Source organism: Perca flavescens, chromosome 19 (genome assembly GCF_004354835.1).
Source record: "Perca flavescens isolate YP-PL-M2 chromosome 19, PFLA_1.0, whole genome shotgun sequence".
Taxonomy (NCBI): domain Eukaryota; kingdom Metazoa; phylum Chordata; class Actinopteri; order Perciformes; family Percidae; genus Perca; species Perca flavescens.
Genome location: NC_041349.1, coordinates 28382083 through 28394516, shown reverse-complemented (window position 1 = coordinate 28394516; position 12434 = coordinate 28382083). Strand labels below are relative to the sequence as shown.

Genomic DNA, 12434 nt, shown 5'->3' with positions numbered 1-12434 from the left:
CAACGATGCCTTCTGAAAATCCTTTGGATAGTTTCCTTTCATGTAACGTAATAGCTAAAGGCTCAATCGCTATTATTTATAATTTAATGATAAATCTGGCATCTTCATCCCTGGATAACATTAAAAGAGCTTGGGAGGAAGACCTTAATAGACCACTATCCGAAGACACATGGAACTGTGTTCTTAAACAGGTCCACTCATCATCAATATGTGCTCGACACTCGCTTATACAGTTTAAAGTAGTACACAGAGCTCATATATCCAAAGTTAAACTAGCTCAAATACTTCCTGATACTAACCCTATGTGCAATAGATGTCAATGTGTGGAGGGAACATTAATACACATGTTCTGGACATGCCCCAAATTAGAGCATTACTGGCGATTCATATTTCTCACCCTTTCTGTGGTCCTTCAGCATAGATTAGAACCAGAACCTCTAGTGGCATTATTTGGAGTTGCTCCAGAGGAGGTATGGTTGTCAGCATCAATGTGTAAGGTCCTTGCTTTCTCCTCCCTGATCGCACGTAGAGCAATATTATTAAAGTGGAAAGACCCCTTGCCACCCACTCACACTCAATGGATCAAAGATATGATGTCTTGTCTCTGCCTCGAAAAAATTAGGTATTCGCTAAGAGGATCGGAAAAACAATTTTTTAAGCTGTGGCGCTCTTTTATTGAATATGTTGATAAGTCTGTTTAAATAATGCCACTACTATGGACACTTTATTATTTATTTATTCATTTTCTTTTTTTATTATTTTTATTTCTTTTTTCTTTTTTATTCTTTATGTATGTATGTATTTGTTGTGTTTGGTTGGAGGTTAATGTTTGTTAGTATGTTTGTATGTATACTCGGTTCTTACAATTCTATTTTTATTTAATGGACAGTATGGACGCTATTCTAAGGTTTGGGGGACTGTGAATGTGATTTATGTTAAAAACAATAAAAACAAACTGAACGAAAAATAAAATCTGCCTTCCTCTATGGGAATTTAACATAGGGGTGTACTCACTTATGCCCCCTGTAGTTTAAGGAAGAACATTTATTTATGTACGATACATTATTCATTCACAAAGAAAATTGGTGTTCTTAAAGGTTGGATTTTTCCTCATTTTTTTTGTTACGGCATTTAAAGATCAATTTCCAAAAGATAAAAGATAAAAGATAGATTTTATTCCTCTTTTTAGTCAACTTTAGCATGGGTGTACTGTAAACTTATGCTGAGCACTGTAGAGTCTAGTCCAGTGTTTTCTCAAATGGGGGTATGCGCACCCCTAGGGGTACGTTTGAGTACTGCAGGGGTTGCGTGAGATTAAAAAAATAAAATGAAAAAGGTCATCAGTCATGCATTATTCCTAAAATAATTATACAATAATAATTTCAACGTTTTTTAGGCCAAGGACCCCCTAGCTGAAAGAGAGACCGAGCATATATTGTATACAAATTTTGTTGCATATTAAACTGGGACAGATGGATGAAAATGGATATATCGATATAACAATATATTATTTCAACATGTTTTAATGTTAAACGTGGAAGGCAACGTAAGTCTTGAGGTCTCTGAGGTAAACTGTAGGCCTATCTGTTGATGGCCACCATAATGGCTAAGAGTATCAACACTGTTGTGTAAATTAAATTAGTTTTTTTTTTGGTACGAATGGGCCGATTCATCTTTGCTTATAATATGTTGGATTCATCGTAATGTGTATTGGCAGACATTTTAATTTCAAAAACAGACAAACTTTCAAACGATATATATCAAACAATAATTTGGCGGCCACCACGCAGTAACTCTGAGGACCCCCTTAGGGGTCACGGACTCAATGTTGAAGATCTCTGTTTTAAATGTTGCATATAAGTGTTTTTCAGTTACAAGGTTGTTGTTTAGTAAATCAGGCAGGCACTGTATTGTACCTCTTTTAATATGCTTCTTTTTCTCCTTCTGGGGGGTATTGGCTGAAGAAATATTTCAAAGGGGGTACATTATTGACAAAGGTTTGATAACAACTGGTCTAGTCTACAAACACTACAGATATAATCTGACTGATTAACAGACATTACCTGGAGCAGACGGGTGTATATGGGCCATGACGTAGGCTAAATTATGCTGACATCTGATTTAAAATGTATATGATATCTTGTGAGAGAGCCCTCTAGCGGCTAATAGGCCTACATTAACAACATTGCCTTTCGCAATGGCTGAACATTTAATTTTAAATATTACTGTGATATAATGCCACAGATCGACAACGTACATTGTTTAGGAAAAGCAGAGTCATATCTGAAATGCAAATAACAGTCTACTATACGGGGTAGGGCACAGGCTCTTTAATTTAATGTCGGACCGTTATCTGCTGTAGACCTCGTGGCGCAACGGTAGCGCGTCTGACTCCAGATCAGAAGGTTGCGTGTTCAAATCACGTCGGGGTCAAGTGTTTTCCTAGGCTGGTGTCTGTTTTCTTTTCATTTCAGTGTACACCGTTTCTTATCCCCACGGTCAGCAGCACCCACATCAGATTGTGAGAGATTTCCATAAAACCAAGGCCTACTGCATATTTGCAGCGGTGAAATAATAAAGACCTATATATTTTTAAGGAAATTGTTTTTTAATTTTACACCGTTTCAGTTAAATAATGTATGCATAGTAAAATGCACTTAGCCTATATGAGTATTAAAAAATAAGTAAAATCTATATAAAATGTATTTTAGTAAATGGATAGAAATGAGAACGATGAGTTATAATGACCTTTAATGTGTCTATTTGATGTATTAAGGCTTGCTTGTTTGTTGATAGTTTTATTTCATTTAATTTCTTAATGACTTGTATTGTTGTTTAGATTTTTTTTTTGTCTGTGTACGTCCCACTCTGGATGAATATGTTTTATTTTTTTTCCCCAGTTTTGATTATATTTGGCTGAAGCACAATGACAGAATCAAATCATATGTAGCTGGTGGAGACAGAGCTCATTTTTGACCTTGTTTACTGTTAGGTAGTTTAATCTGTAATCTCAGTAACCATTGCAGCTGTCAATGCAAGGACCTCAACATTGTACCGTATTTAGGTAAATACTTATTCACATTCAACTGGATATTTGTTTGCTATACTGTTAATATACATGTATCTATTATTTGATTCATGTATTACATTACTTTGTGTAACCTATGACTTAGTTAAACTCATTTCAAGCACCAAAACAAGTTGTCCACATGAGTAAAGGTATGTTTTTACAAGGGATTTGAAGACTTTCCAAAAAAAAATCAACTTTTCAGCTGTAGGGCCACATTATCTCTTTACACGTTGCTCTAGGAGAAATTCGGGCCTCACTATACAGAAAACCAAGTTTGTTCTGAGCACTTTGACAATAGAAAATAGATGACAACTTGTTATGACAATCTTTTGATGTGGGTGTGTATTTCTGCCTCTCAGACAGTCCAGGTTTTAGCCTCTGTTAAATCATGTTTCTGTGTTCTCTGCAAGCCTATGTTCGGAGCTTTGTTACAAAATATTTTAAAAACGTACAAATTTACAAATACGAATACAGCATACATCCGTTTTTTCCCCATTTACATTCTTTCATCAGCGTAATCTGAAAACAATGCTATCGATTATGGCTATAGTCCCAGTCATTCCTCTTGAATCATTTCCGACTGTGCGCCTCTATCTCATCGCCCGTCGGCGCAGCAGATCAGGAGAGTGGCGATGATGATGGCGATGATGACAGAGTGGATGGCGATGGTGATGGTGATCCCTGTCATTTCTTCTTCAAGAAGTCATGGTGTGCTGTAGCTCATCTTATTGCTGAGAGAAGAAAGAGAGACAGTTCAATCACCTGGAGCGCACTTCACACTAGGGCTGCACGATATGAGGAAAATACCTAATTGCCATGTTATTTTGCCTGATATTGCGATCGCGATATTGGAGGGGAATGATCCTTTTTGTATCATTGAAAAATATATCTGTACAAAACAAAGACTTTAGGATAGGATTAGCACAATAATTAAACTTAATTCAGAATGGTTTGACACATATTGCGCCATCCCGCGATTTGGATATTGCACTCGCGCATGTGGCGATTTCGATACAGTTGCGATTAATTGTGCAGCGCTGGTTCAGACACACATTGCACACAGTTCAGTAGCAGAGTGAGACACATCACTGGTTTCGGGGGGCAGACAGTCGACCTGGGTATAACCCTGGTTGAGCCATCGGTGTGGAAAGTGTATAGTCTGCTCTGGTCTCACCTCTTTGCCACAGGTGCCACAGATACAGCCAAAGAGTCCGTTGACCATCTGGATGGCACACAAGGCGAGCTCCAAGCACGCTGCCGCCAGCAGAGTGGAGAACAGGCCCACGTTGAATTCAACCACGTTCTTTGGCGCTTTACACCAATTCCATTGGTCTTTTTCAAACAGGTAGTTCCCGGAGCTGGAAAGGATGACATTTAGTAGTGCAAGCAAACATACAGTAGAACACAGGGACATGCACAGCTACGGGCTATAGACCTTTTTCACGGCAGACACGTTGACATGTCATAGTAGGAAAAGCACAGGTGTATTCAAAACCATTACTGATGGCTGCATTCCACTTAGGAGATACCCTGGTATTAAACTATTAATGATGGCTGCATTCCACTGAGGAGAGGCCCTGGTATTAAACTATTAATGATGGCTGCATTCCACTTAGGAGAGGCCCTGGTATTAAACCATTACTGATGGCTGCATTCCACTTAGGAGAGACCCTGGTATTAAACCATTACTGATGGCTGCATTCCACTTAGGAGGGCCTGGTATTAAACCATTACTGATGGCTGCATTCCACTTAGGGAGGCCCTGGTATTAAACCATTAATGATGGCTGCATTCCACTTAGGAGAGACCCTGGTATTAAACCATTACTGATGGCTGCATTCCACTTAGGAGAGGTCCTGGTATTAAACCATTAATGATGGCTGCATTCCACTTAGGAGAGGCCCTGGTATTAAACCATTAATGATGGCTGCATTCCACTTAGGAGAGACCCTGGTATTAAACCATTAATGATGGCTGCATTCCACTTAGGAGAGACCCTGGTATTAAACCATTAATGATGGCTGCATTCCACTTAGGAGAGGTCCTGGTATTGTGCATGCTGACTCACTGAAATAGTTTACTGGGACACTTTATGGAACTGAGCCATTGTTAAGGTTATCAATTTCAGCTGTGTTTTTCCTACCATGACAAGTCAAAATGTGTGCTGTGAAAAAGGTCCATAGTTGCCCGGACAACAGCCTGTTTTCCCCAACTGGCTGACTGGAGACAGAGCCTGAATAACTCTTTATTTTTTATTTTTTGCTGTTGAGCATCAATAAGATTAGCCCATTATTAGTAAAGTTAAATCAAATTAAATTGCCATATCTTCCAATCTTGTGTACATTTTTTTTCAGGTTAGAGCAATGGCCCCTCCAAACGTCCCTGACAGAACATTACATTGACTTTAGAGTATTCTTTTATAAATGCAGTTCTCATTATAATGTCTATTCATGAAGACTGTATACCTGTTAGCGAAGGGTGCTCCCCATTGTTCCTTCATGCTCTGTTGGTTGCTCCAGAGACACGTTGGCCCGTTAGAGAGGCCCAGGGCAGCAGTACTCAGACTGTACACGGCCCCCAGCACCCCAGCTGCTGCGAAACCAATGGACAGGAACATCTGCAATGAACACACACACACACACACACACACATACACACACACACACACACACACACACACACACACAAAGTGGAGTCAGTGCTAGAGGGACAGATTCAGATTCAGATTTCAGCGACACTGAAACGGCATGCCAACTTTTTTGGAGATTTTACATTTTGAACTCATCTCAACTTTATAAAGTACCTAAATAAAATAAAATAAACACCAGGGTTAAAAATGATATAAAACCAATGATTCACACTTATGAGATAATGCTATAACATTACTCCAAATGTAAAGGCCAGATTAAAAATATAGCTCTTTCATTTCCTTTTCAAAATACAAAGAGAGCTTGGCATTCTGACATCCAAAGGCAGTGAGTATGTAGGCAGGGATTTTTATGCCACTTTTTTAGCCCTGAATGTTGTACTTTTTTTTCTTGTATTTTTAACTGCAACATTAGCTACCATGTCTTTTTGGTAATGGTGTGTTTGCAGTGTTTTTTCTTTTCTTTTGTGTCTTTTGTGACACATTTTTACGCACCACGTTGACCTTTTAAGTCACGTATAATTTCCATTACTGCTAACCATTTCCAAATGCATACAGCAGCCACTGGCTTCCATGTTTTTCACTACAGTGTGAAAATCAAATTCCATCACGGTTATTGTTTGAACTTAGACCACAATAAACACGATATGATATGTTATGATGATATGTGTGTGGGGCAGAGGGGAGAAGCAGCGTGCATACTGTAGCTGCCTGCCACAGTGCCTTGACACTAGGGGTCCTCAAAAACGCTTCCTCCCACTGGCTTACAGTAACTAAAACCTAGGCAACTTTGTGTCTGCAAATGTATACTGAAAAGTTTAAGAATACAGATTTTTCGGTGAATAAAAAATCATTACATTTCACAGAGAAAGGTTGGCTTGAGAGAACACGTTAATTTCAGCTACAACTGGAAGATGTCCACATCTATGGCTGCAGGTTTCACCGAGTCAAATTTAAGACTTTTAACGTTTTTTTAAGACCATTATGAATGAAATTTAAGACCTTTATCACAACATCAACTGAGCCCTAAATTCCATTTTAATCAAGCCAAGCATCGCTAAACTTGCACTTCCACATACCTAAAGAATAAAATCTGTTTTATGTCTTTGGTACAATCCAAAAGAGACTCGCGCCAAGAACACGAAAGCTGATTGGCTGCAATTAAAGTAGCATGTTGGACTCATTTGTAGTCATAATACAGCGAAATTATATTTTGACTATTTGGTTAAAACTACAACACCACGGATTTAAAAAAGAAAGAGCATTAGAGGTAGCGTTGCATGGACGTAGGGACATTAAGACATGCTTCAAATTATTTAAGACCTAGAAGACAATAGTAGCGAATTTAAAACTTTTTAAGGCCTAATATTTAAGGCCCGTCAGACACCGCCTACCAAGAGTCTGGGTCTGCCGAGGTTTCTTCCTAAAAGGGAGTTTTTTCTTGCCACTGTCGCAATAGCCACTGCTAATGCTTGCTCTTGAGGGAATTACTGTAATTGTTGGGGTTTTGGAATTTATAGAGTGTGGTCTAGACCTACTCTGTCTGTAAAGTGTCTCGAGATAACTTTTGTTATGATTTGATACTATAAATAAAATTGAATTGAATTGAATTAATATTTAGATTTTTAAATTTTTGACTTTTAAGACCCCGCGGAAACCCTGTAATGACTTGTCTGTACATTTGAACCTGTGCTGTTTCCTGTTGCTCTGGTCTCAAAACATCTGGCCAAAGGACTACAGTTGAAAATTAGCCGGCTGGCTAACACTGGCATGTTTACCGAAATATTGATTAATGTGTGTTGTCCTTTATAAATTAAAAATTAAAAAAAACATGATGGGGCTAACATGGTACGGTAGACAAAGATATAGGCAACATTTGAGTCAGACAGTTGACATACTGTACACACTCACCCCACAGCGGTTGGCACAGCAGTTCTTAGCACCGGTCAGGTGAATGTGGATGGCAGGAATGAGGATCTGGCAACAGAAACAGAGGAGGGAACAGAGAGAGAGAGAGAGAAATTACATTTAATGTAGGTAGCGCTAACAGAGACGTAGCTAACGTTATGGGTGGCCTCTGTTGTGATTGTTTCCCGACGCTTCATTAAACTGCCGTTAGCGTCGTTAGCACCCGGCACTGGAGTTAAGTGCTGGCCGGGTACGGATTGCTGTAATGATGCTAGCTGAATGGGGGCTAACGGTAACTAGCTAGCTATATGTCCCGGGGCTGTTGTCAGCTGTCATCCCAACTGAAGTCTCTCTGCGCCGGGGGAGTGAGGCAGACCGACCAGAGTGTGCTAGCTGGCTAAATTAGCATTAGATTAATTGTCTATCTATACAGCTAATGTTAATGTTACTAGTGAACTTATTCGTGGGTTAGCCCAGTGCTGTTAACCATGGTCAAAACAATCATACTAAAAATAACTTTATGAGCATGTTGAACGATGTTGTAACCTCATAATGTTACCCACCAAGCATTAGCATTAACGTTAGCTACTTGTCAACCAGCACACTGTAGTAACGTTAAGCTGGATCGATATTGATATGTATCAATAAATCACAAAATGATGCTGTGTGGCAAAAAAAAAAGCAGAATTACAGTTATGAGTATTTCTTTCTGTGACGTACGTATCATCTGGGTGACCGTGTTATGACGGAAGTTTCTAGTAACTAGAGGGTGAAAGGTTATATGACGCCACTGTCAAAAAATAAAATAACAGATTTCTCTGGGTTTGAAATTTGGTGGAAACATTTGGGATAGTGTAAGAACACAACTCATAAAAATATATAACATAGGTATGGTCGTTTTAAGACATTTTAATCCAGAAATGTTACATATTGTACCTTTAAGTGCCCCTTTAAAGCATAGAAAAATGACACTTATCACATCCCATCTCTTACCAAGTGGTTTCTTTTCTCTATGATCTTTCTTTTTTAATCTGAACCAAGTAGTTTCAGTTACCTTAACTTGATCAAACCTTATAGAAACCACTACAAACATACTTTATACATTGAAATCATCATATCATTTCCAGAGGTTGAAAGAGCACAAAAATATTCTACTTCAGTAAAAGTACTATTACTTTAATGAACTTTTACTTAAGTAGCCTACAAGTAAAATTACCTGAATAAAAATTCAAGTAAAAGTAAAATGTAACTCATTTAAAATTAAAAAGTTACTTAGTTACTTTTCAACAGCAGGGGGGAAATATTTTTTTTTATTCATACTTAATATTTTATTTATACGTATTATACTTGTTTAATTAAAAATCGCAGTCTTTTGTGATTTATTAAGGGCACAAAGTAAAAAAAACTCAAAAAAGTGACATAATCCTTTTAAAAAAAAGCTAATTAAAAGTAAAAAGCGTTTAAAGACCTTTTTTTACTCAGTAACAGATGTGATTTAAAATGTAAAGTACAAAATTCAAACAAAACATACTTAAGTAAAAGTAAAATTACAGATCTTACAAAACTACACTAACTGACTTTAAGAACTGAAAGTACACAAAAAAAACTACTCAATTACAGTAACGTGAGTTATTGTAATTAGTTACTTTCCACGTCTGGTCGTTTCTATAATGGTAAAATGGGCCTTTTTTGTTGGAATACCTAAAGCATTACTCCCACTGAATGTAATCTCAGTCTACTCACCATGAGTCCTCCTCCTATAAAGCCCCCCATGTATTTGACCTCCTCTGTGATTTGGCCCTCTGCGGCTGCATACTTTGTGTCAAAGTCAGGGAAGAAGAGAATGATGTTGCAGATCATGGACACTAGAGCCAGGATGTAGAGCGGGATTGCGATAAACTTAGAGCAGGCTCCCGTACACATGGTGGCGGCAGGTGGAGGTCTTTCAAAAAGGTAAAAATGTCAAAAATCCCAACCGCTCCTCCAGTCTAAATATTCAGACTCTCCTTAACGAAAGCTTTTCCTCTGTCACTTGGAGAAATTTAAGGATTGTTTGCTATCACACTTCAAGTGCAGCTTCATGCATCAAATGTCACAGAAAGTAAATGGAAGAACTGTTGGAATATATATTAGAGGTTTTGGAGGGTGGAGGGTATATAAAGGTGCAGCTACAGGAGATAAGCCTGATGATCACCCTCTTTATGACCCAGACTTTATGCCATGGGTGTGCACGTTGTTTCCATGGGAGCCATAAAAGGCAGTTGTTTGTGGTCTACATTATCTTTTTGTGAGCTAACAGCACAACTAACATTATTACAAGTAATTTTCCCTCATTAGCACATATTGGTTTTTATTTTGGGACTGGGGTTATATAAAATAATTTGGATTTATGGTAAGAACACTTAAGGTGTGTTGAGACTGAACGCAAGGCAACTTTTAAAGGTAGCGCCATGTTACATATAGTTTATGGAAAGATGTGGGCACAAATCATAGACTGTAAAAATAGTGGACGTAGCATCGGTGACGTCAGCCATTGGTTTATGGACTGCCGTTTTGAAGCCGGGAGTTTGCATTTTGGCCGTCGCAATCTTGGTATTTTGGAGCCAGAAGTGACCATATTTGGACTAAAGGGCGGAGTTGGGAAGGAATTCAACGCTTCTAATTGTATGTGTCCATATACGAGTTGTTTTCACAGATGGGATCGCCCCGCTTCCCAGCATTGCACGCTAGTGGGCTTGCCACCAATTTCTCTTCAAGGACCACTGAGAAGAAACCAGTCTACACCCTCCTACAACCGCGATGGCTGTATAGGAGCTGATTGGACGAACTCGTCACATATGGCTGGCTGCTCCCGAATTTCAAAACCGACCACAATAGCAACTCGTTTGCAATACGATCTCGTATTTTACGAAAAATAGTTCACCAAAACTTGTTTCTGAAAACATTTTAAGCGAGAAATTGGCCATGAAGTTGCTGAATCTGTCTTCATTTCAGATCGACAACGGATGGATTCAACGTTATGCAAATTAGGAGCGGGCAACTCGTCGCCGTGCTTCCCCAAAGTCCCCGCGACGCTACCAGAATGCATTTTCACAGCTGCTCCCATAGAAATGAATAGGAAGCGGGGAAATGACGCTGGCACCTTGAGCCAGTGTTGTGTATGGTTTCAACGGCACTGTGCTAAGCTAAACGCTAAAGATTGGTCGAAAAAAAACAGCAATTGGTTGAAAATCAGCAAACTTGGCTTAAGTTACCAGCTAACGCTAGCACTAGCTAGCTAGCTCAGTTAGTAGAATGCTATGCAAGACCTTATTAATTCAATTTTCAATTTTTTAGGCAACCAAAATGTTCCAATTAACTTTGATGAAGTGAAAACACACAGTGAGAGGGTCAAAGTTTAAGATGGAACATGGAAAACACTGAGAAGTAGGGTCATTTTCTCATGGACTTCTATAGAAACAGACGGCTTTTTGCAGTTAGAATCTGTACAGTCAGCACATTACTATTCTGGGCGAATAAAGCTAGAACACACGTCCAATGAATAACGTGAAGCCTAAACGTGTCTGCATCTAATTTTGAGTCAACACTGTTTTTAGCAAATCAGGACAGGTTGTTGTTTTAATATGATTTTTATTTGTTTTAATATGAATTCATGAGGACCATTCCATTTAAAATTATGAAATTCCTTTTTGAAAAGATTCTTTGTGTATGGACATTTTATGGCTTCATTAGGCAGGGACAGTGCAGCGGTGACAGGTAGTAAGGGGAGACTGGGAGAGCTGTAATAAAGTGGGTGGGTGTCTTACAGTGACAGGCAGAAGATACGCTGTCATCACAGATCCTGACTCAGCTGTAGATCCAGATCCTCTCTGCCAGAGGGTTCTCCTTTAGGCTTAACATGAAGACTCTTTTATCAAACACTGATAGCTTTGTAGAAGTTCAAGTTTGTGTGTGTGTGTATGTTTGTTTATGGTTTTATTACCTTATCAGTGAATTATGGCACTAGTCAATTGTGTAGCTGTAGGGAGTATAAAAAATGGACTTTAACCCACACACACACACACATACACCCTCATTAATATAGCCATACACTTTGAACAGCGAATGTAGCTCCATTCTAAGAAACCCCCCAGCATCATTACGTCTCAGTGAGCCATTGTTTCGAGCATCAATTCATCAGTCATCAGTGTAAGCGTAGATTCATACATACACACATTTATTAGTGTAAGTTTGACTCATTCTCTAATATGTCTTCTATGTTTTTGATTTATGTGGACTGTAATGTTTAATATACGTTTTCAAATGTGGGCTGCAGGAAGCCTAGCTGTGCTTAAAGGTCCAATGTGTTGGAATTCCTATTATATATCATATATCGCAATAAACTCTCTCGCACCACACAGTTCAAAGTATGTATACCAGCTACGGTAGCCTTCATGCTTCAAAAAGCCGGTCTCTTGCTCTTTTCAATCTCCTTTTTCTTTTTCTTTTGCGAAGAAGAAGAAGACTCCTGTTCCTGAAATTTGGATTTTGAATACGTGTGGTCCTCCATATTTCCTTCTTCAAACTTGCCGAGGCCGGGAAGCTACGATACCCATTATCAGCATTAGCAGCACCTGTGAGTTCATCAAAACACGAAAGGCGGAGCAGTACGTCCTGTATGTCCCTTACCGGCTAACGTATTTCAAGATGGCGCATGAATTAAGATTTTAACTGACAACATTTGACATCCTGGTCTTTTTGGACTACTGCGTTTAACGCATTGTGTATTGGGACATACTAAATGTTTTTCTGGCATACTAAATAGTATGG

The 12434-nt window shown here is 38.8% G+C and overlaps 1 protein-coding gene and 1 non-coding gene across 2 annotated transcripts; one reads left to right on the top strand and one right to left on the bottom strand.

Annotated features, from left to right (window-relative positions):
- Positions 1–2361: 2361 nt before the first annotated feature.
- On the top strand, positions 2362–2433 carry trnaw-cca (transfer RNA tryptophan (anticodon CCA)). The gene has a single exon. It is a non-coding gene; the product is annotated as a tRNA-Trp (tRNA).
- Positions 2434–3623: 1190 nt separating this feature from the next.
- On the bottom strand, positions 3624–9548 carry tm4sf21b (transmembrane 4 L six family member 21b). The gene is made up of 5 exons (XM_028564871.1): positions 9369–9548; positions 7629–7694; positions 5536–5687; positions 4245–4428; positions 3624–3801 (listed from the first exon to the last, which is right to left on the bottom strand). Exons 1-5 carry the CDS (start codon positions 9546–9548, stop codon positions 3796–3798), a joined length of 588 nt encoding a protein of 195 aa, XP_028420672.1. The 3' UTR covers positions 3624–3795.
- Between the last annotated feature and the right edge of the window lie 2886 nt (positions 9549–12434).